The sequence below is a fragment of the Xiphophorus hellerii genome, chromosome 6, assembly GCF_003331165.1.
Source record: "Xiphophorus hellerii strain 12219 chromosome 6, Xiphophorus_hellerii-4.1, whole genome shotgun sequence".
NCBI classification, from domain to species: domain Eukaryota; kingdom Metazoa; phylum Chordata; class Actinopteri; order Cyprinodontiformes; family Poeciliidae; genus Xiphophorus; species Xiphophorus hellerii.
The window spans coordinates 5,599,574-5,622,443 of NC_045677.1; the positions used below are offsets into that span (position 1 = coordinate 5,599,574).

The window sequence follows — 22,870 nt, forward strand, 5'->3', positions numbered from 1 at the left end:
ATTATCGATATTTTGGATCGATATGCCCACGTCTACTGGATGGAATTTGACAAAAGGAGCGTCATGTGAGTGGAAACACTGTAAACAACCATGATCCGATTGCTAAAAGGAACAGAAACACACTAACGTAAAGTCTGTGTGTGGGCGTGTGTGTGTGTGTCTTTGCTGCTCACTTCCCCAAGTTGGATTCACCTCTCTTTCATTTGCTGTGAAAACATCCATCATCCCCTCTTAAACTTCACATGACATCAGAAGAGGAAGAGGGGGAGGGCCGAGACGGCTGCAAGGAAAACCTCTCCATCAGCCTCCCTTCTTTTCTGTACATGGACCACCCTCCGCCGCTCCGTACCAGTGGGCTGCGGCTGCCGTGGGCCCTCAGTCTCTGTGGAAGCTGGAGGCAAATGAAAGCAGCGAGGGGCGAGGAGGCGCAGAATGAACCTGGTGGAGGCGCGCTACTGAGACACCGCTGACTGAACTCACTGACACAGGTGGGGAAGTTGTTGCTTCTGGTTATTTCTAAAAATGTCTTCTTTTTTTTTCTCTTTTGCTTCTTCTTTTCAACTCGGGTGTATTGTATCAGTAGTTCTCATTCACGTCATTCTGAAAGGTGGAAAAAAAAACCCTACTTAGTCTAAAGAATGAATAAGAAAGAGACTTAATGGGTCATCCAGCTGCAGTTTATAACACAGGAGCTAAAATTAGCAGTGTTTATTCAGCTTGAAGCCATTTGACATTTCTTCCACTCTATTCAACTTCTGATGGGCTACTTCAACTTCGCCTCAGTTGACAATAAAGCAAAGTCTTGGGAATTAAATCAATTAAAAACTAATGGAAATGAGTTTTTTTTCTTCAGCATTTAAAACCACTTCTAATCCCCAGTTTGTCATTTTTACTTTTAGAATGTCACATCAGTTGTTTAGTGTGAGCTTTGCCGCAATACTTTTGCGATTTTTATTATTTTTCCTATCAATTTTGTGGCAAGTTAGTCACAAATTTCCAAGAATGCATCACACTGTGGATATTTGGTGACATTTAGGATCCGTGGATGAGTTTTTTTTATTACCAATGTAGGCCTTACATAAAGCCCATCATCATATTCAGCACATAGAAAGTCTGTGTATCATGTTGCCTCCTCAGCAGACGGGCCCTAATCAGTGGCACCAGCGCTTGAGGGCAGACTGGCACAGCGCTCTGAAATGCACAGGTCCTTAGAAAAAGCCACAACACAGCTTGACTGGAAAAATGCAGAGTTAAAAAAAAAGAAAAATTAACAATATGTTTGAGTTACGCTTGTTTTCCAGCAGAAGGTGGTTTCGTCTTCGCACTGTGTGGCTCTTTATCAACCCGATCTTCGAAAACTGGTCACAGCAAAGCAGGACTGATGGTTCCCTGTGAAGTGCCTGGAAAAAGTTTTCATTCTCCTTGAATCTTTTTCAGATGCAGTCATATCACAACCACAAACCTCAGTGCATATTTTTGGGGGGTGGGAGGAGATTTTGATGGGATACGCAGACAAAAAAGTGGCACACAGTTGTGAAGAAAATGTTGCTTAGACTATTTTGTCACAAATACGAATCTGTAAAGTGCGGCTTGCTTTTGTATTCAGCTTCTCCGAGTCAGGATTTTGTAAAGCACATTTCACTGTAAAAATCCTTTGTGGAACGTCTCTACCATCTTTGCAAACTTCTAGACAATTCTTCCCTGAATTCTTTTTTTTGCAAAAAAATTATTCTCAATTGTACTTAAGTCTGGACTTTGATTAGGCTATTCTTACACATGGATGTGGCTTGTTCTAAATGATTCCATTATAGCTCTGGCTGTATGTTGGTTGCTTTCCTGCTGAATGGTTTTCGTTCAACATGGCCCAGCACGTAGCTCCACCCGTCTTCCAACTAATTCTGACTAAGCTTCCCTGTCATCTACTGCCAACTCTGTTTAGAGCTCTGTACGATTTTCAAAGTTGGGATATTGTTTCAGTACCTAAACCTGCTTTAAACTTCTCCACAACTTTATTCCTAATTTATCTGCTGTGTTCCTTGGTTTTCATGCAGTTCTCTAACAAACCTCTGAGGTTTTCACAGAACAATATCAACATTACACTAATACTTGTTGTTGCGCAAACCCCCCCCCCCTCCTTTCTCTACTCTCTCACTCTCGTACTTCCTCTTCTGAGAGGGGAGATGTGCTACCAGCTCTCCTTCTAACGGGTTAATTGAGTTTCCTAAATCTGCTGGGATTTACCCTGTCCAGAACTGAAGTAAACTCTGTTTAAGCTGGTTTCGAGAAACGATTCGCCTGGTTATCTGACGGCCAACATCCAGGTGTCCCACCCTTCTTCCCCCTGTGAATTAGCCAGACTGAGCAGCCTACAGCCAACTAGTTTCACAGAGCACACCTGTTAACGGTCGCTCGTTCTCTATTTTACAACTTGCATTTGTTATTGAACCAGGTTGGTTTTAGTGACTCGGGCGAGTCCCAAGGATGACGTTTTACATATGGGCTACCAGCAACCTAAAAACATTTTCCACCTTTTCCCCTCCAGAATCAAACATCATAGCTATTTTACAACCATCAAAGAACTTTAAGGTGACTCATTAACTGAATGTCCACAACATCTTTTAGATTTTCTTTATGCTAAATATTTTATTAGTAAGGCATTTTTGCAAGGGTCAGTACAGCTTAATTCAGTAGCAGAAATAATCAAATAAGTAAAATCAATCATCTAGTCTATCTTTCCCTACTGCTGATACTGAGAACTAAAAAAGGGAACCTTTGAGAGAGACGGACGGAGTTTGGCGTTTCGAACCCCAGACCTGGCACGACGACGAAGAAGGTGCTGCAGCAGGAGGAAGACGCCGATCGATGAAGGCCAGGATCTCCGCAGGTCTGATGAGCCTCCTCTCCGCATGGATGCTGAGGTCACACAGGACTTGGTGCTGGCAGGAAAAAAGGCACCAGTTCTTCTTCTTTGTCTTTGCCTTTGTCTTTGTCTTCATCTTTGTCTTTGGGGTCTGAACCCAGCTGATGAGAGAAGTGCGATTCGAAGCCACAGGTTGTGGGCCTGACGGGTTGGTCCCCATGAGCAGGACAGTCCTCGGCTCTGTGGCCCCGGCTCTTCTTCAGCTGCAGAGTTCTTTGTCCATCTCGATCTTGGCTCGAAGCTGCCCGGAGGATCCAACAAAAGGTTCCTCTTTTGCACCCACCTTTTATAGGGTTTATCCACCTTTTGGTGCGTTTTCATTGGCTGTCTGCTTAGACAGATGATCTCATATCCATCACTGTCTTACAGACATTTCCTGATGTCTGTGCTAATGTCTCAGGGTTGCTCAACCTCCTATGTCCCTTGCCTGCACGACCTTTTCTCTAAATAAGGCGTTGATCATCTCTGCTCTCCTGTTAGTTCCCCTTTTTCCCTTCCTTTCACCTTTCACCTACCATCTACCTCCAACATATCAGTGATGTTTAATTGCAGTTACACCTTTTACACCATTTCAAGTTCAATGTCAAAATCACATTTATATTACATTTATTTTCTTTAGCTTCTCTGATTTAGCATTCATTTATGATTTTATAACCATAACTTATTAATTATACTTATTATAATCTTAATGTGAGTTATTACAGATGTTTTTCTGAAAAGAAACCAAGAATAATCCATGATTCTAATTATTTGATACCAAAGTTACAGTTACTTGTTTTTCTTGTAAGTGTTCTCACAAATGTAAGTGTAAGTATTATTACAAGTAAACCAATATTAATATAAGTATTTTACTTTGAATCTTATCCAATTACTCAAAATGTTTAGATTTCATTCTTTAAAACTTTAACCTTTGAGATAAGGAATAGTCTCAGCTATTTTTATAAATCTGCAGGCTGGAAACTTACTTCCTCTTTTTCCAGGAAAACTGCTTTTCCTGTTTCATGACTCTCTCTGTCTGACTATGATTTCTTATGACTAGATAGAAAAAAGTAGAATTAAAGCAAAGTTTGCTGGAGACAAAAACAACACACACAACCAGATTTATTTTATTGACACCTAAGTCTACTGCTGGGCCTTGATGTCACTTGAGTGATTCATTTTAGAGATAACTTTATTTATTATTACTGTTAAACTAAAATCTCCAGCATGGGGAAGTGGGATGAGCTCGGATTTTCTTGACATACTATACCTACACGCTTCTGCTATTTTGCTATACGCTAATAGCGGAGCAAATTTCTTTGGTTAGCAGTTTAGCGTTTTTGCTAACTTTGAAAACCTTTATCGCACTTTAGCTTCCCTTAAAAATATTTTTCCTGGATGAATTTTAGAGCGCTAATTTGTTTGGCTGTTTTGTGAACTTTCATTTGAATAAGCTGGAATTCATTCTGTACCCAGAATGTTTCCCTGTGCTATAGTTAACATTTTAAATATAATGATGTCCTGCGTGCTTCCTGATCAAAAATCTGGCCCTACTGAGGATGATATGCTATGTAGTAACATATGTTGTGCCATTGACACGTGGCGACTATCATCATGGTTTAATTTAGCTCTTTTGCATTAGCTTCTGCTAAATACCTTGTTCGTGCAGTGCTTCAGCATTAGCGGTCTGACAATACTGTGTTGAAGTAGAGCGTTAGCATCAGCTGCTTAATACCATGTTAGTGAACTGCTTTAGCATTAGCTTCAGATAAATAGCCTGCTGGTTTACTGCTGTAGCATTAACATCTACTAAATAACATGTTGATGCAGTGCGTTAGCATCAGCTTCTGCTTAATACCATGTTAGTGAACTGCTTTAGCATTAGTGTCAGCTAAATAGCCTGCTGTTTTACTGCTTTAGCATTAACTTTTGCTAAATAACATGTTGATGCAGTGCGTTGGCATCAGCTGCTGCTTAATACCATGTTAGTGAACTGCTTTAGCGTTAGCTTCAGCTAAATAGCGTGTTGGTTTACTGCTTTTGCATTAGCGGGTGTAGAGTTTATGGTTAGTACTTTTTAGTTAGCCCACCACTGCTGATACAAGTGGCTTTTATTTACTACTTAGGTACTGAGGACAGTTGGTTGTTCCAGATTTTATTATGGGACGCCATACAGATGAATGACACACTTTTACTTGTAAAACCTTGTATCACTATCTTCATCGCGCTGTCCATCCCAATAAGACCGGTTGAAGTCTGCGGCTGTAAAGTGGCAAAAATTATTTTTGCGAATACTTTTGTGTGAATACTCGTGCTTTGACCCCTGTGTGACTGATGGTGATGTCCAACTCTGAGAACAGAGAAAGAAAAACACAGGAAATTAACCATTTATTAAGTCATTATATGCAGTCTGCTTTGTAATAAACTTGATGAGGTCTTGCACATTGTGAACGAGGGAAACTTGGGACTAATAACCGCAGATGAGATTTACAGCCCTGGCTAAAGAGCCTCTATGTAAACACTGTCACCGCTGTCAGAGTGGGGGCCTGTGAGATTCATACTGAGCGGCTGGAGTCATGCAGACGTGCCAATGTTCTCAGACTTTTTGCTTCGACTTTTAAAGCAGGCTGACCTGCGGTTACAGAGAAACGGGGGGGGGGTAAAAAAAAGGACTTTGCTACAAATAATAACTGCGCGACAGTGCCAAGTTGTCGCAGGGCGGCTCTTGACGTATGACTCGTTTTCTCTTGAGCGACCGTTACTTTGTGCTCATGTCGTTTACGATTCACAATTAATTCGAACTGCAGCTTGTTCCACATGGCAAAGCTAAAACTCTGGCTTCAGAGAGCAACAGTGTTGTTGAAAAATCTATTCATTAAAAACATATGCCGGCTCGTAGAGATCTGGGATCAATAAAACACTGAACTTCAGAACGAGTCAAGGTTATTATTTCCGTGACAAATGGTACAAAAATAGTAATCTGCAGGAGCAGCAGTTTCAGCTAATCCACCAGGATACGTTTCTTTGACTGTGGTCTTACTGCAGAGAGTCTGCATGTCCTCCCAGTGTATGTGTGGATTCTCTGGGCACTCGGGCGTTCTCCCACAGTCCAAAAACGTGACTGTTAGGCTAACTGGTCCCTTTTAGGGTGCATTCTCACCAGCCCTGTTTTAGCTAAACTCTAGTTCATTTGTCTAGAAAGTCCGTTTGTGAATGCACAGCTGAACTCTGGAAAGTCAACTCCGGTCCCCCTAAAAACCTAGGCTTCTTTTCGACTGAAGTGAACTCTGGCGCGGTTTGAACGCATATGTGGATACAAGCGGACCGGCGGATGGTCCACAAACAAGAAGCGAACTATAGCGCAGGGCATTCTGGGTGAATACAACCAAAACAAATACTAAGCTCTGACACTACTCCATTTTTGTCTACATTTTGTCAAGAAGGAAGTTTTGCTCAGGTTTTCTTCTGAGGTTTTCCTGTTGTTTCCTTCGGTTTTTGGTGCAGCGCCACCAGAGGAGAGGGAGCAAACAACTTTCTCAAAGGCTTTGGATTATTTGACACACAGTACAGTACAGTGCGAACCGGACCAGCTGAAAATGTAATAAATCAAACTGAGAGTACTGCACCATCAGGTGTGAAAACATCATTATGAGTGTATGTGTACATCATTGTCTGACCAGGGTGTCTCTGTGTTTCCCTGAGACGGACTGGCATGTCCACCACGCTGCATTCTGGTTTAGCCTGACTTTAGTTCATCATTATGGACCCATGGCCAGGAGGATCTCTCACCTTCCCTTCTTTATTCCAGTTCCTGTAAAAAAAAAAACAATACGATGAAAAGATCAGCTTTCTTTACAAAAACAGGCTTCACCGAGACATTCCTTAAAATGTCTGAATCTCTGTTTCTGCTGTTATTCCTCAAACACACCAAGTCCCTCTTCTTGTGTTACCACTGCGTGAAAATTAGCCCAATCAAAATGATGTACTCCTTGTGCCGACACATTTCTGCACCTCGTAAATCCATCAGGGCCCGTCACCTCGTGCTCATTAGAAGATATTTTAGATCCATCTCTTGACACGTTGGCTCAGTCCTCTATGGATTATTTTAAATATTAAGTGAAATCTTTTTTCCAGACCACCAGAGGAATACTTTTCCTACTGCTCCGCATGAGCCAGTGCAGGTAGACTGGAGGGCTGTGAGGGAATTGTGTGAGAGGTCTGAGCAGTGAGGTCTACAGAAACATTAAAACCAGACATCAACACGACACCTGATATAGAAGTGGTCAGGTCCATTTATGAAACAGGAGCCAATTGGGAACGCATTGAAAATATGAGTTATTAGGATAACACAGGGAACAACCGGGCTGCAGAAGCAGGGGGCAGCTCCTGCCTGGTGGACGCAAAGTCCGAGATCACCTGGACATCTTTCAAAGTTTGCTTTGAAAAGCCCAAAAATGTTGCCTTATTTCAGTGCTCTCTCGCTTCATTGTCAAACAGAACTCTCGTGTTTACGGTTCTGTGGAAGCTCTTTCTGATTTACGCCAAACAACTCTCCTTTTGCACTGCAGACGGGTTAGAGGAAAAAAACAAAACGTCAACAGAGACGCAGTGTGGTCTAACGATGTCAGATAATTTAAGGGAAAAGTCATTAAAGAGGCGCTATTATGTGTTTTCCAGGCATAGTTCCATTTTATAGCACAATCAAGTAACTATGTTAACTGCAGTTGATATGCCATATATACAGTATATATTGTATATATAAATAAAAATATGACTTAAATGAAATTTAACGTTGCAATTTAATGTCTTGAAATAGGGCATCTGTCTCTTTAAAGTATTCTGTTCTTTCCGTTGTGATGACTTCAGGAAGTCATAACCAGGTGTTTGCTAATTGCTGCTGGCTAGTCTGAAGGGGCTGAGTGGAGGAAAGGCGGGGGAAGGTTGCTCTGCGAGGCGGAAGCGCGTCTCGAAGGCGGAGCTAGGTCTACCCAGGCGTTTTGCCCAGCTGAATGGTTGCCATGGGAGATGAAAGAATTTTTTTTTCAAACATAAATGAAAGAATCAAGGCAACACTCCAGCTCTGTTTTTGATGAGGGAATAACATTATAACATGATGTAAAGCTCAAAAAAAGTTGATTTTATATAATTCTTCAAACTAGCCTTTTACTCAGATATGTTACTGATAAAAAATGATGCAGTTTACACACATCACCAAAATTTTACCCAGAAGAACCAAATATTATGTAGAAGTTAATTTATTCAAGAAATACGGTTCAAAAAGTGAAACGTTACAGATGCAGATTCAGTAGACTCAGTGAACTGATTTAGATGTTCTTTTCTTCTCATTTTAATGATTATGGCTTACAGGCGATAGGTTGACAACACTCCCTAGATTCTTCTTTGGGGTTCAGGTCAATTGAGGACATTACCTCCAGGGTCACTCAAGCAGCTTCTGGTACCTTTGGAAGTTTGGTCCGGTACCACGTCCTGCTGGAAAGTGAAATCTGGACCTCCATGAAGCTCGTCGGCAGAAGGAAGCATGAAGTGCTCTGGTAGAGGTTGCGTTGACATTAGCCTTGATAAAACACAGTGGAGCAACACCAGCAGATGGCAAATCACTGGCTGTGGAAATTTTCCACTGGACCGAAAGAAACTTGGATTCTGTCTGTCTTCGCTCTTCCTCCAAACTCTGGGGCTTTTCCAAACGTAATGCAAAATTTACCTCCATCTGAAAAGAGGATTTTTGAGCCACTGAGCAACAGTCCATTCCTTCTCTTTAGCCCAGGTAAGCGGCTCTTAATGTTGTCTTTAGTTCAGGCGTGGCTTAACTCCAGGAATGTAACGGCGCATGTTCTGGATGCATCTGTGTGTGGCGCCTCCAGCTGCAGTCCAAACTCAATTGGACTTTTTGGATTGCTGTTAAGTGCTGTTACTTTTGCACTTTTTTTCTATCACTTGTTTCCTTCCACTCAATTTTTTTTTTTATCAATAAGGCCTCTGACACAAAACTGGAACATCCAGCTAATAAATCATTGTCAAGGATATTTTTGTTCATGTAGGCCGGTTGGTGAAGAAAAACACAGGTCTGGCTTTTAAGTTACAGTTATTTTCTTCCTGACTATAATCGTAACTGTCCACGCCTATGTACAGAACTCCACGAGTGCCACATTTCAGCAATTTAAAAAGTAGGAATGTGAACACATTTGGAGATGCATACATCAAATTAATTAATTTACATTTACCGTGAATAACAAAAATAATCATTTTTAATTATTTAAATCTTTAATAAGTATTTTAAATGTATATTTTGCCTCTAAAATGGTGATTGGTCTGCAGTGATTGACCAATCAGATGTTTATGTTTTTCTTGTGAGACATTAGAACAGTGTAAATTATTTCCAATATATTCCTGAGGACTGAAAGCTAAACACAAAACAAAATGTATGAGTTTTATTTAGTTATTTCATTGTATAATAACTTAGGACCTCTAATATATGTTGGAAATAATATTTAGTTATTTGATTTAAATATATATTTTTTCAAAATGGTCACACATATCACTATTAGCTTTCAATTGCAGGAATGTAATTTAGAACCAGTTCTACTGAAGAAAATGTAAAGACCAAATATGGAACAGATAGTAGCAAGAAGATTGGATGGGAATATTACTGGAGAAGATTAACCAAGTCTTTAAATGGTAATTATTAACTGATTTGCTAGTTGTTTGGGGGGTTTTTTTTGTTTTTTTTTGCAGTGGTCTTTTAGTAGTTTGTCCTTTTTGAGGAAGTGAGCAACACACTGTGATCCTGGGCTCAGGGCTGGTGGAAAACAAGACCAAAAAAATGATCCCAGAAGGAGGGAAAATGAAAGGGGAAAAAAAAAAATGTAATTAAATTTTTTTTTTCTCTGAGTTTTAATATGTGTTATGTAACGGACCAAATTATAGAAGCAACGTAGTTTTAATGAAGTTGGAAATAAAACTTTTCCCTTTGCTTAACGATGGGACCGCTGCTGTTTTGTAAGGCTCCGTAGCTCTAAATGACCTCCTGCTGGTTGATAATATATATTGCAATCATAGAACTACATTTACTCACAGCAGATTATAAGTAAGCAGAAAAGCATGGAAAATCAGAAGTTGTAAAAAAAAAAATAAAAGTGTCTGTGACAGATGGCACCATTTTATACTCAGAACAAATAGGCACAGAACAACAAAGCAGCAACTGGGTCATTTTGTTGGTTCAGGCATAATGTGCTCACTGTAGCATTAATATATGGTCAATACCTAAATGCAAAGGAAACCTTGACTACTGTTGGAGTGGTTGTATTAATACTTGTTTATGTCAATAGTTGCCAGTGATCCAGTCTTTTCATGTTTCACATTTTCTTTCAGGATCCCGGAAAACCCTCATATTGATTATACCTGTGCATCCATGGATGAAGGAGTTTAATAAGAAGGAAATGATTATGTTTTTTCTTCTAAGGTTTAAACAGTTAGGGAATTGACTAACTAGAACAATTTATAAACTGGGTTCTGTTTTAAAGCATGTAGCTGATATGTCAGGAAATTATCCGTTGCTGTACGCGGTATGCAAATAAAATCAATTTTAATGCATAGCAGCCAAATTTTATGCCTTCAGCATGAAATTTGTGTGTTTTTCCAGTCCACATTGACTTTTCTTTTTTTGTGGGTACACAGATTTTTCTCTCATAATAATAATAATAATAATAATAATAATAATAATAATAATAATAATAGAAAATAAACATGCATGACATCCTGAACCAAACTGTAAATTTATGCATATTTGTCTGTCTCGGTAGCTGCGTTTCCACTTATATAACTGCACAATTTCATATTTTGAAAATACATTTGTTTCAAGAAAATGCGTTCATTTAAAAACAAAAAAAAATTTTGACAAAAACTTTTGGCGGTGATTTATTATTATTCTTTTTACTGCATCAAAACTGGTTTATTTAAGAAAAACTGCTATTTTAAATGCTTTTATGCATCACACAAGTGGCGCAAACTACAAAGAAGAAGACAACAGGAAGTAGTTTGAGTTAACATGTTTTCTAATGTTTCTTATTTAATGGAAATGCAGCAATTCCAAAATTGTCTCTTTTCCGTATTAATGAAATATTGACAGAGTTTTTCACACATTAATAGTGGAAATGCAGTTACTGATGGTTTATCAGTATTCTATCTCTTGACTGTTCACTACTTGAGACTGGAAGCTTCCCGATGCAACCCAAAGGGAGCATAGGAAATAGATCAATGGATTGATATTTATAGAGTAGAATAGAAATTACCTTTATTGTCCCTCAATGGGGAAATTCATGTGTGCTAGCACTAAGGTGACATGCATGTCAAAACATTGGGAGCAAAGTGCTTTTATTTTGCTTCAGCGGGTTACAGATTCGACAGAGATCTGCAAAAGATTCAACAGCAGCAGTTCATTGGAGTTTGCATGCTCTCCCTTTTTCAGTATCGTTTTTGTCTCAGTATTCTGATTTTTTTCTCCTGGCTCAAAAATGCATGAGTTCAGTTGTTTCAAGTGCATGAAACGTCGTTTGTCTTGTACGTGTCTGAATTTGTTCAACAAGATGGGTACCGATCCCCCGCGAAACAGCAAAGAGCAACTTCGCACAGATAGTTTATACATGGATCCTATTTGTTTTTGACGTATCATGTAGAAATGAATCTTGTGAAAGATAGTGAGAGGCTGTAAAGTTGGAGATAGACAACTTTGTTGTGTTGTTGGTGCAGGGGTGTTTGCTGAAATGCACAAAACAGATTTTGTCATTTCGTCATTTCTTTTTTTTTGTGGTAATTTTACAGATCTTCTGGTTGATTGGCTATAGCAAGAGGAGCAACCATGGGACTTGAGATGTGGACCCTTTCCCTCCTGTTGGGTTTGTCTCTCTGGAGCAATGGTCAAGCCCTGGCGAGGAACCCCATCCTGTCGAGGATACGAAGAGCTCCGGGGGCTGCCGAAGAAAACAAGAAGTGCTCCTACACCTTCTTGGTCCCGGAGCAAAAGATTACGGGCCCCATCTGTGCCACCCGGGGCTACTCCACCGACAAAGACCGAGTGACGCGGCTGGATGTTGCGGCGGTGCGCGACCTTCTGTCCAAACAGCGCCGAGAGATGGAGACTCTGAAGCTCGTGGTGGATGTGGACGGCAACCTGGTGAATGAGATGAAGCTACTGAGGAAGGAGAGCAGAAACATGAACTCCAGAGTGACTCAGCTGTACATGCAGCTGCTGCATGAGATCATAAGGAAGAGGGATAACTCACTGGAGCTGGCCCAGCTGGAGACGCGTATCCTTAACGCCACCTCTGAGTCACTGCGGTTGACGTCCCGGTACAAGGAGCTGGAGGCCAAATATGCAGCGCTGTCTGCAATCGTGAACAATCAGTCGGTGCTGATCGGAACGCTAGAGGAGCACTGCATGCAGATGCACAGTCGGCGCCATGAACAGCCACCTATAGGACCCCCACTGGTGCAGGTGGTACCTGAGAACATTCCGGTCAGCGTGCCACGGTTCACCAATGAGATCCAGAGTCGAAACACCAGAGGGTTTGGGCCGGATAGGGGCTCTCGCTCCGGGTCAACCCCCACGAGCAGTACGCTCGAGGTCCCGAAATCTGAGAGAAACTTCAGCACAGAGGGTGAGTGGGCGATTGTCCGTTTCTTCTTCTTCATTCCTAGATTCTGTTGCACGGTCAGATCCATATGACAATGTAGTAGGGCCATTGTAGAAAGAAAAAAAAAAGGAAGAGTACATTTCCACCAAAAACTCAGAAACTTGGAGATTAATCTCAGAAACGCCCTGGAAGATTTCTGAGATTGAAAAGTCAATATTTTGCTAGAAAAAAAAATCTGAAATTTTGAGATTAATCTCAGTAATTTCTTGAAAAACCAAAGCAATTTCTGAGTTTCAAGACATTTTTGATTTTTTTGAAATTCTTTGAGGTTAAAAAATAGTGACTTTTGAAACTCATAAATTTCCATGTTTTCTCTGGCAAATTTCGATTTTTGGAGCTCAGAAATTTACTTTTTTTTTCTAGAAAATTCCAGAATTTTTTGGTGAAAATGTTCTCCTTGTTTTCCTTTTCTATCTACAATAGCCGTTGTGGATCCAAGACAGTCCTGTCATGGCGAAATGTACAACAGTCATTACTTTGAAAGGCCAATAATAACAACATCACGCTCTAAGGCTGCAGCTGTAGATGGACCAGCAGCCTCGTTCCAAAAGGTTAAAAATGTGCAAAATCAGCTGAAACTCTGCTTCATGCGCAACAGAAAGCACACAAACCAGAATGGAAACACAAATGTTGTACAATCCGAGTCGACCAAGGAAACCTTTACCAAGGGAAAGACAGGGTCGACCAGCTGGATTTTGCTCATTGACAGAAAGTTTTTGACGTGCTCACATTGGCTTTGCCCAAGAATAATAAAGTGTGAAGGATTTCAGGACAGCTATGTTGGCAAATGATCCGTTTGTGAGACTGTTCCATTGCGTGAGGCTCAGACAAAAGCCAGGCGGGCATGATGGGAGTCTCGGCTGGTTACCGCAAGAGCCGAGGCATGTTCAGCGTACGCAAGAGGCCGTAAAGCTTAACAGTAGTATAAATAAATAATTACATAGGAGTTGCTTACCCCTCGAACAAACTCACTACACACAGCTATATGAATCTATTTGTAGCTGTTTGTCATCATAGCGGGGGGGGGAGTCATATCTCATTAGAGAGACTTAATTGGTCTGTTCTTAGAGAAAATCGTAAACAAGTATAACTTTGTAGATCTGCAGCAGCCACATGTAAATGGTAAATAGCCTGCTTTGAGTGTTCTTGCTGAAATTTCAGAGGTGCCAGATTTTCCATGGATTTTTGGGTATGGTTGAGGTTTGAGGGGGTGAGTATTAGAAAAGTGAGATGTTATTAATGCTAAAAAAAAATAGAAGCAGAAAAACTATAAAATGTGTAAAGCTTAGAGTTGTCTAGCAGTGTTGTCAAAGTGTACTTTTTTTTTCTCTCACAAACACTGGAGGCCTTTCCGGGTTATTTTGAAGTACTAGGTCTCCTTTGACCAATTGTAATCAAAAGGCCTTACTGCCATTCATATGGACAACATGTCTGTTACATTTAGAGCATTTTGACAAGGTGAGTTTATAGTGTAGCGCCACCAAAAACGGTATCTATCTGAGGGTGATCAAGACCTTGGAGATAATTCTACTAATACAGAGGTGTTAAGAATGACCAGATACAAACACTATGGAAGAGTGCATGCACTTTCCGCTGTTCAGAGTGATATTTACAATAGTTGTTTACCCGTGCACTGTAAGAAGACATACAACCATTATTCAATCAATAACAACTGCTGTCAATGTCTAACGACACATTCCCGTTTCGGTCAGTCAAACATCAACAGCATTTTCCTTTGCAACCATACAACAATAAGAAATTTCTTTATTAATGTCTTCAAAGTCCAAACGTTATGTGGCACAGTTCACAAAGACCAGGTTGATGATGCCAGGGCTTTGTAAGCTTACAACAAATGAGAGTCTGTGCTTTGAGTTAGACGTGTTCAAAATTAAACATGAGAGAGTTGGTAAGGTATGAGAGAGTTTTTATTTACACTGTGAAAAGTTGTGCAGCTGCCTGGTCTTAAAAGCTGCTCTGGGAGAAAGAAGCCATTATTAAAAAGGAAACATAAAACCCCAGATTAAAGTTGCAGATACACACACACAGGAACATGTCCCAGGGTTTGGCACAACTAACTTGTATGTTTGTCCATTAAACACATTGGCTCATTTGGAGGGAAATAAACATTTGACCCATGAAACAAAACAGTTACGGGTATTTTTAGATTGTTTATGTAAATATTCAATGCAATCAGGATGATCAAACCCAAACGGCATTGTAAGGAAATGTTTTGCTAGCATGCTAGCACTTTCCTTTATTTGGAGTGAACTTTACTTGGGCCGTGTGAGAGAAAAAGCCTGATGCTCACTCCAATAGAGTTTATTCACAAACCTGTATAGGAGAGAATACACAGAGTTTGAAATAAAATACTTCAAGCTACAAGAGAGACGTAACAAATGACACTGAAGTAGTGCTACATTTTAGCCAAGTTAAAATGTAGCTCCTGAGCTAGTAGGAGAATTTTTATGAGGCTAACAATAAACTGTCAAATTTTAAGATTATTTTTTTCTATCTGGCATAGAAAATGTTTGTTAAAGGCTCACTATAAATTGCTTAATGTTTTAAAATGTAATAAAATGAAGGAAACAGCTGCTTTGATTCTGTTTTACTTTAGCCTGTTTTAGCTAGGCTTACTAGCTAAAGCTGAGAGATTCTGTGTCATAGAACCTCATAGTTCTGTACAGCTAGCTAGTAAGCCTAGCTATTTTAACTAGCCTTACTAGCCAAACCAGCTAAATCAGTACAATTCACTATAGCTGCTCTAGCTAGGCTTACTAGCTAAAGCAGGCCAGTAAGCCTAGCATATATTCCCTTAGATGCACAGTTTTGTAAAGTACGTTTTAAACTCTTCGCCTTTCGCTTGCTCTGTGCCTTTATCTAAACATTTACAAAGTTACTGGACAAGACCGATGACTCTTCAGTTCACTGTCAGATTGTTAGTCACGTTGTCCATTTTCCAGCTGGATCCTGTCCTTCACCACCTGCTCCCCCTCTCTCTTATCATGCTTTTCCTTCAGGCCCGTTCAGAGACTGCCAGGAAGCGCAGGAGGCCGGCCACAGCACCAGCGGCATGTATCTGATCAAACCAGATGAGGCGGAGAGGCCGGTGCAAGCCTGGTGTGAACAGGATATAGACAACGGAGGTTGGACGGTTATCCAGTGCCGGAGAGATGGATCAGTGAACTTCTTCAGGAACTGGGATAGCTACAAGGTGATGACAGCAGTACTTCCTCCAACTCTTTCAAAAATAACAGTTCTGCCGTTATTTGAGCTTTCCTAGGGAGCCGTGGGGTCTTTGAGATAATTACCTTCAGGTCTAAAGTCCTACTGTTACCATAAAACACAATGTTTTGAGATTCCCATCATGAAACTGTAGCCGTCCCAATGAGAAAGGCATGTTTCACGTCTTCCCAAAACCACTTCTACTATAGAGCCTCCCCACTGAGCGGCCCAGCGCAGCGAGCTTATAGAGGCTCTGTGAGAACGAGGAGTACACCGCTGCTGACAGCTGCAACAATCCAGCGTTCCACTCAGTCTGGCCAGCATCATGCGCTGGTAACTGGCAGCTAAATTGCTCTCCTCAACGCTGAATTGTCTCTGCACTCTACCACAAGACCAAAACCGTAACCATCTCACACACACACACACTGAACCATGCTGAAATCCTATTTCATTCATCATCTGCTGGCTCACAATTCGTCCACATTCATAAACCTCAACTTTTTTTCTTTTTTTTTTCCAAGTGGAGTGTTTTTGAGACTGGTGCAGGGCGTTGGTGTTTTTGAACTTTCTCACATTTTTGCCACATTATAACCGTAGAGGTTAACAAGATTTAATAGAAATTGAATGTGATGGACATAAAAAAAAAAGATAAACCTAGCTATATAAAGTTATGGATGATTATGGAGTTGAAGGAAGAGGATCAATTTTATCAAAAATTGATCCTCTAGTGGATTTGCATTTCTCCACAATTAATGTTTTGCACTGTAAAAACACAAAATCTTACCAAGTATTTCTGGTCTAGTTTCTAGTGCAAATATCTTGATATACTTGAAATAAGCAAGCTGTTGGAACTTGCTTTGATTATTTCACTTAAAACAAGACATTTGTCCCATGTTATGCATGAAGTAATCTTGTTCTTTTTTATTCATCTTAAGGAATTATTTACTTAAAATCAGATTCTATATCTTGACAAGAAGTTACTGGTGAAGTTAGTTTTGTCTGTTTTTCAGTGTACTAAGATATTTGCACTAGAAACTTTTCCAAAATGCCTTAAGATTTTGTGTTTTTTCAGTGTACCCATTCTTTCCAAAATAGTTCAAGCTCAGTTAGATTAGAAGGAGTCCATTTATAAATAACAATTTTCAGTTTTGTCCCAGATTCTCAATTGAATTTGGGTCTGGGCTTTGACTGGGCCTTTCTGACACATGATCTGGATAATGAATTTAATAGTTCGACATTACTAAAACCTTGGGGTATGTTTTATCGTCTACGTTCAAAACCGCTTGGCTTCATGACCCAGTATCAGAATTCTGAATGCAGGCGCTTATTTTATTGCATAAACTCTTCAGCATTGCTTTCTTCTAAATTTCATAGGTTAAGGTGGTAATCTTTTGTCACCATGTGTTCTTTGCTCTTTGAAGTTCTCCTGAATTACAGAAGCACAACCAAATCTCTTCCACAAGAGGTTTTATGTTCCCAGATAACCACCGCCTTTCCAAACTCCTCGGGGACCCGGATGAATACACAACACGCGTTATTTCCTGTGATCTCATTGTAACCGTCCCTGTAATCTTCCTTTGATCCAGAGCGGCTTTGGCAACATAGACGGGGAGTACTGGCTCGGCCTGGAGGCTATCTACAAGCTGGGGAGGCAGGGAGACTACAAGCTCCTGGTGGAGATGGAGGACTGGATGGACAAGAAGGTGTACGCGCAGTACAACAGCTTCCACCTGGAGCCCGAGAGCGAGGGCTACCGCCTGCGGCTGGGCACCTACCAGGGCAACGCGGGGGACTCCCTCAGCAGCCACAACGGCAAACAGTTCACCGCTCTGGATCGAGACAAGGACGCCTTCTCAGGTCGGTCATACTGGGATGTCTTCTTTATAGAAGCGTTGCATTTTACTGTTTGCATCTCGTCAAAGACGATGCTTTGACTTGCCATCCGTGGCCGCGCTGCAGAACAGTTCTGTTAACCAAATGAAACCTGGACATGTGGGTGTTATTAATTTTGTGCGCTGCGCCACAGCAAAGGGAGGAAAAAAGCAGGAAAACTGTTGAAGAACAACTCAAAAACAGTTTTTTACGTTTATTGCGCTGTTCATATTGGTCTCGATGTTTGCGGTTTTTTGGAGGGCAACGCAAAAACTCGACGTCATTCAAAGCAAATATATTACCTTGACATTAACCATCATCCGGGAAACGATGGACAGGGAGAGTCTGACTAAAACTAACTGGATGTCATACAAATTCTGGGGCTGATTATGTGTCTCTGCTTATGTCCAAGCCCAAATGAGCAACGTTCAAAAACGAGCCCTAGAAACCCCAACCCGTGACTCATTCAATTTGCAAGCGACTTTAGACAAAACAAGCCCAAATTCGTTAATAGTCGGACTTGGCGACAGAAACTCAAAATAGTTTCTGTTTTTACAGCAACAAAACGCACATCTCTCTCCTCCCTCCATCGTTTGCATTTCTGTCACGGCGATCAGCTGCTGCTGTCGCATAGAAATGGCGGTCACTCCAAGACGGGTAGGGGAGATAAAATTAAATTCCAGAAGAAAATAGTTACGCGCAGTAACGCACAGTGATTTGGATAAGTAACTTTAATCTGATTACTGGATTTGAAAAAGCAACGCGTTAGATTACTCGTTACTGAAAAATGTGGTCCGACATCAGTAAAGCGTTACTTTGTAGCGCTTTACTGACATCACTGTCCACAAGTGCATGAGAATTCAACACCAAAAGACATGTGAGCATTTCAAACACAAAGAACAGAACATTCAGTCCTTTATAGTTTTATGTTTTCAGGCCTGATGTTTTATTTTGCGATTATTAATAAGTGATCGTCTGAACACAGCGGCGGTTGATTAGCTAATTTAAACAGCTGCTCTGCTGATGGTCTTGTCAGAGAGCTGGGGTCCGGCTTGCTTTATTAGTTTTAACTGAACCAAATTCTGCAGCACATCTACATGTAAAGGTTGTCAAAGTCAAGCTAGCACAGCTGAACCTCTTACCTCTCACTCCCTTTTTAAAACTTTTCACTGACCTGTAAAATGAGACACCCTTAGATCTTATCTAGCTGTCTTCGTGTTGGTAATTAGTAGCAAAGCACTACATCCTTTTTTTCTTTTACGTGTCATGTGAAACTTTACGATTTAGCATGATTTAGCAACTGGACAGCTAAAACCAATGGTAGTCATTGTCGGCGAGCAGTTTTTATGCTCGCCAAAGAGTTCTTAATCTCTTAAATTAGTGGGAGGGTCTAAAAGTTATCAAAGCAATCTTAACAATTTCAAATACACACATTTATTGCAGATATTGGTTCCAAGACAACTTAAATAATAACTGACTAAAGAAACCTAAACTGATAGAACCTTTGAATGAATATTCTACATAAATGACCAGAACACTAGTTTGTTGTTCTTTTTTAGGTCCTCCATAGACAACCATGGCATGTTTTTGAATTCTTGAGACTTTTAAAGACTTAAGCTGAAACATGTTGGCATCAAAACATATTTTGTTAAGCTTGGTGAAGTCCTTGTTTAAATTAGTTTGATTATGAAGTGCCAGTTTGGGAGTCTGGATTATAAACCAGAATTTTATGACTCGCCAAGCATGTAAAGTCAGAAAAATTAAAACAGATAAAAAGGACTTCATGAGAATTTTTTTCTTTTCTGTGCTAAGAAGTTTTCTTTTGCCTACGCACAAGTTTTGTTTTATAAAGAAATTTGAGCTATTTCTACTGATTTCTGCAAATTACGCTTAACGTACCTTTCACAAACTCTACATAAACTCATTTTCAAATAATTCTCCACCGAGGAGGACAGCCTCGACAATGCACTCTTACTTTGATCTCGGCGATCGATATTTATGAAGCTGAAAATCTCCACCACATTGGGATCGGCTTCATACAACTTTTCATCTGCAGGCAGATCATTGATAGAAGCAGATAAAATATGTACTGAAAGTGAACAAGAACACTCCAAAAAGTCCACAAAGCACAAATTCCTGTAAACTGTTCAGATAAAAAGGATAAATAAATAAAATCAACTTGTAATTGTACTGATCACAAACGCTTTGTAAATTACTGTATTCGGTTGTAATTTATATTTCAGCACTCTAACATGGAGGTAGGGTTGTTTATTGTGGAAAACAGTGGAGAAGCATTGAAGTTCTGCTCCTGTTTTTCTACACGGACCCTAAACGTCGTGGTTCGGGGCCCCAGCTCGCCTGGAATCCCAGGAAGCCTTCAGCGAAGCCTTCACTTCCTTTGGAAAACAAACAATGATCTCTCACTCAGATCCATGACCCTTTTTCATCCAGCGCTGAACGCATGCCAAAGCGCTCGAGGTGACAAGGAGATTATTTGCTGTCGGCGTAAAGTAAATAAGCTCTTTGTGACTTTTTTTTCCAAATTGTGTTTGACTCTTTGGGACTCAGTCATGCTTGACCTCAGTCAACACTGTTGATCCCCTCAAGCTCCACAAATAGAGGTCAGATTAGTGAAGGAGCGCAATGTTGGGTTTTAGACATCTTATCAAGGCAACTTTCTTCTTTGAAAGAAACGTAGTTTCTCTGCTGACTTTTTGTAAAACATTTTATCAAACAAACCCTCTTGCCCATTAACTTTTTCTTCCTCCTGATTCCCTTTAACCCCTAACAGGTAACTGTGCCCATTTCCATAAAGGAGGCTGGTGGTACAACGCCTGTGGCCAAGCCAACCTCAACGGTGTCTGGTACACCGGAGGAGTGTACCGCAGCAAATTCCAGGACGGCATCTTCTGGGCCGACTACGGCGGGGGTTTCTACTCCATGAAGTCTGTCCGCATGCTGATCCGGCCCATAGACTGAGGCTGCTGGGCCGTCACATTCAAGACTCACTGTTTAAGTTGCTGCGCTATACGGTACATCTGCAGCGAGAGGGCGATCGCGGACGGACAAACTCAGCCAACGGAAAGAGGCCGAGCATCGGTTTGCGGGAACAGACGCAAAACTCTGCCCATACGGGGATTTAGGAGACACGAATCTGTATCACACATAACTTTGTAAAGCGACAAAAAGTTACGAGTTCTTGAACTTTTAAGCATTTTGTGTGATGCCACAACCACAAACTTCGACATGTTTGTTTTCATAAATCCAAGTAATACATCTAATAGTTGTAATGTAGGAAAAGAATACACGGTTTTCGTATTACTTACAAATTAAAAACTGAAAAATGTAGCAACCATTTGTTTTGAGCTCCGTTTACTCTGACATCTATACATAAAATTCAAATGTGGAAGATTTTTTGACCAGTGCCAAACATCAGCTGCGGCAGAGACTAGTGCAAATTTTATTGATGTATTGTCCATCTTCTGGTAGAACATCACTAAATTTGTAGCCAGAGGTACAAAGGGATGTGTTAGGATGTCCCAGTCAAAGTCCAAACCAATTAGGAAAACACAAAAAATGTACTTTAAAACACGTCCTCCATTCATCAATCATTTAAACCCACTTGTCCTTGTCCAGTGATTATTGGGCGAGAGGCTTGGTACACCCAAGACAGGATGCCAATTTATTTAATAAGTTACAGGGAACTGGCCCAACAGTCATATTTCTGGACTCTAGGAGGAAGCAGTTGGAGACTCTGGGACAATCCACACAGGCAGAGCTCTGTGCAGAAAAACCCAAGACTGGGATTTGAACCCAAGTCTTTCTGTCCTCAAGGCAACAGCCGCACTGACTGTAAAATCGCGCAAATTGTAGTTACGAAAATCCACCCGATAATTTAGAAAAGAACCGAGTTTTCCGTTAAAAACATTTCTTGCGCTAGGATGAGGTGGTTTTTCAGCCGTGTCGAAGTAAGTGTGTTTCGCAAAACCGAGTCGTGTGATCAACAACCGGATGTCGCTGCTGGCGGAAAATGGTAAGAAGACGACAGGAAGTGGTTGGAGGATGATCATGCAGTATGTTTTGTAATGACTTATCCCGTGAAATATTCTGGTGTGATTTCAATCGCTCGTCTTATTTCATGAAAACGCCGCAGTTGCGAAATTGCGTTTTTCGACATCAGAGGACTATTGTAATGGAAAGGCAGCTGATGCTACCGACTGTACCACCATCTAAGGTGACTGAGTTGGAGCTACTTTGTAAAAAAAAGAATTGATAGATATTTATTGGTTTTTAAAAAAACAACAACATGGAAACCATGTACAATACATAGTTTGTGGTTGTTGCTTGACAAAATGTGAAAAAGTTGAAAGAGTATGAATAACCTTCCAAGGCCCTGCATGTTAAAAGGTTAAAGATATTTCAGCGAGTATTCAAGTCTATAGCTTTACTGGTACTAACGTCACATGATCCAAATGCAACTTCACCTACCTCACCAAGGTAAACGTCTGGTGCTAACAAGAGTTTCCGCTTTTACTTAGCTTCAGGTACAAAGAGCTGGAAAATACACTGTGTTGAAAGCTGCACAGATAAACTACACACACTTTTCCTGAAGCAGCACATTTTAATTTCACAATGTTTTTAATTGAGATCCCTACCCTTAAAACAACCTTTCCGCTGCATGCTAAAGTACTTTGTCCGAGTGCAGATGACCGGAACGTATAATTTATGCTTACAATTAAGTTATCATAACAGTGAAAAAGGGCCAGGTGTCCTTTGAGAGCAGGAAACGATCCCGTAGAAAAACAGGAGCCGTTTCCTCCTGCTGTAAATAGGACAATCATTCTCAAAGTGTGCGCGCTCATATGGAAATTGTTCTTGTGTGTTTTTCTCGTTCGGACTTTGATTAAAGTTCAGTATGACTCTGGGAACGGCAAGCGTTGTTGAGAGGAGGGCGAGGGAGTGTGGGGGAGGTGGAATTAAGTCTTGCTTTGCGTGGTTTTGGAGATGGAAAAATATGCGTACCAGGCAAATTGAGAGTTTTAAGCGCTGGGACAGACAACGGAAAACACATTTCTGAAGAAAAACAAAAAAAACCCCAGACTGGATGGAGGGAGGAAGAGAGAGGAGGAAGATGAATGGGAATGGAATCAGTCCAAATTTCCATGTT

At 40.7% G+C, this 22,870-nt stretch overlaps 1 protein-coding gene across 1 annotated transcript; it reads left to right on the forward strand.

Annotated features, from left to right (window-relative positions):
* The first annotated feature begins 81 nt into the window (after nucleotides 1–81).
* On the forward strand, nucleotides 82–22,787 carry LOC116721140 (angiopoietin-related protein 1-like). Its single transcript, XM_032564681.1, has 5 exons — nucleotides 82–488; nucleotides 11,738–12,573; nucleotides 15,627–15,820; nucleotides 17,418–17,688; nucleotides 20,495–22,787. The coding sequence occupies exons 2-5, from the start codon at nucleotides 11,775–11,777 to the stop codon at nucleotides 20,680–20,682; spliced, it is 1,452 nt and encodes a 483-aa protein (XP_032420572.1). The 5' UTR covers nucleotides 82–488; nucleotides 11,738–11,774; the 3' UTR covers nucleotides 20,683–22,787.
* Nucleotides 22,788–22,870: the final 83 nt, after the last annotated feature.

Bases quoted from the DNA above. Each gene is read 5' to 3' on its own strand.
- LOC116721140 (XM_032564681.1), top strand. From the start codon at position 11,775: ATGGGACTTGAGATGTGGACCCTTTCCCTCCTGTTGGGTTTGTCTCTC. The intron at 15,821-17,417 runs GTGATGACAGCA...CCTTTGATCCAG, and splicing joins GGAACTGGGATAGCTACAAG to AGCGGCTTTGGCAACATAGA. The intron at 17,689-20,494 runs GTCGGTCATACT...AACCCCTAACAG, and splicing joins AGACAAGGACGCCTTCTCAG to GTAACTGTGCCCATTTCCAT.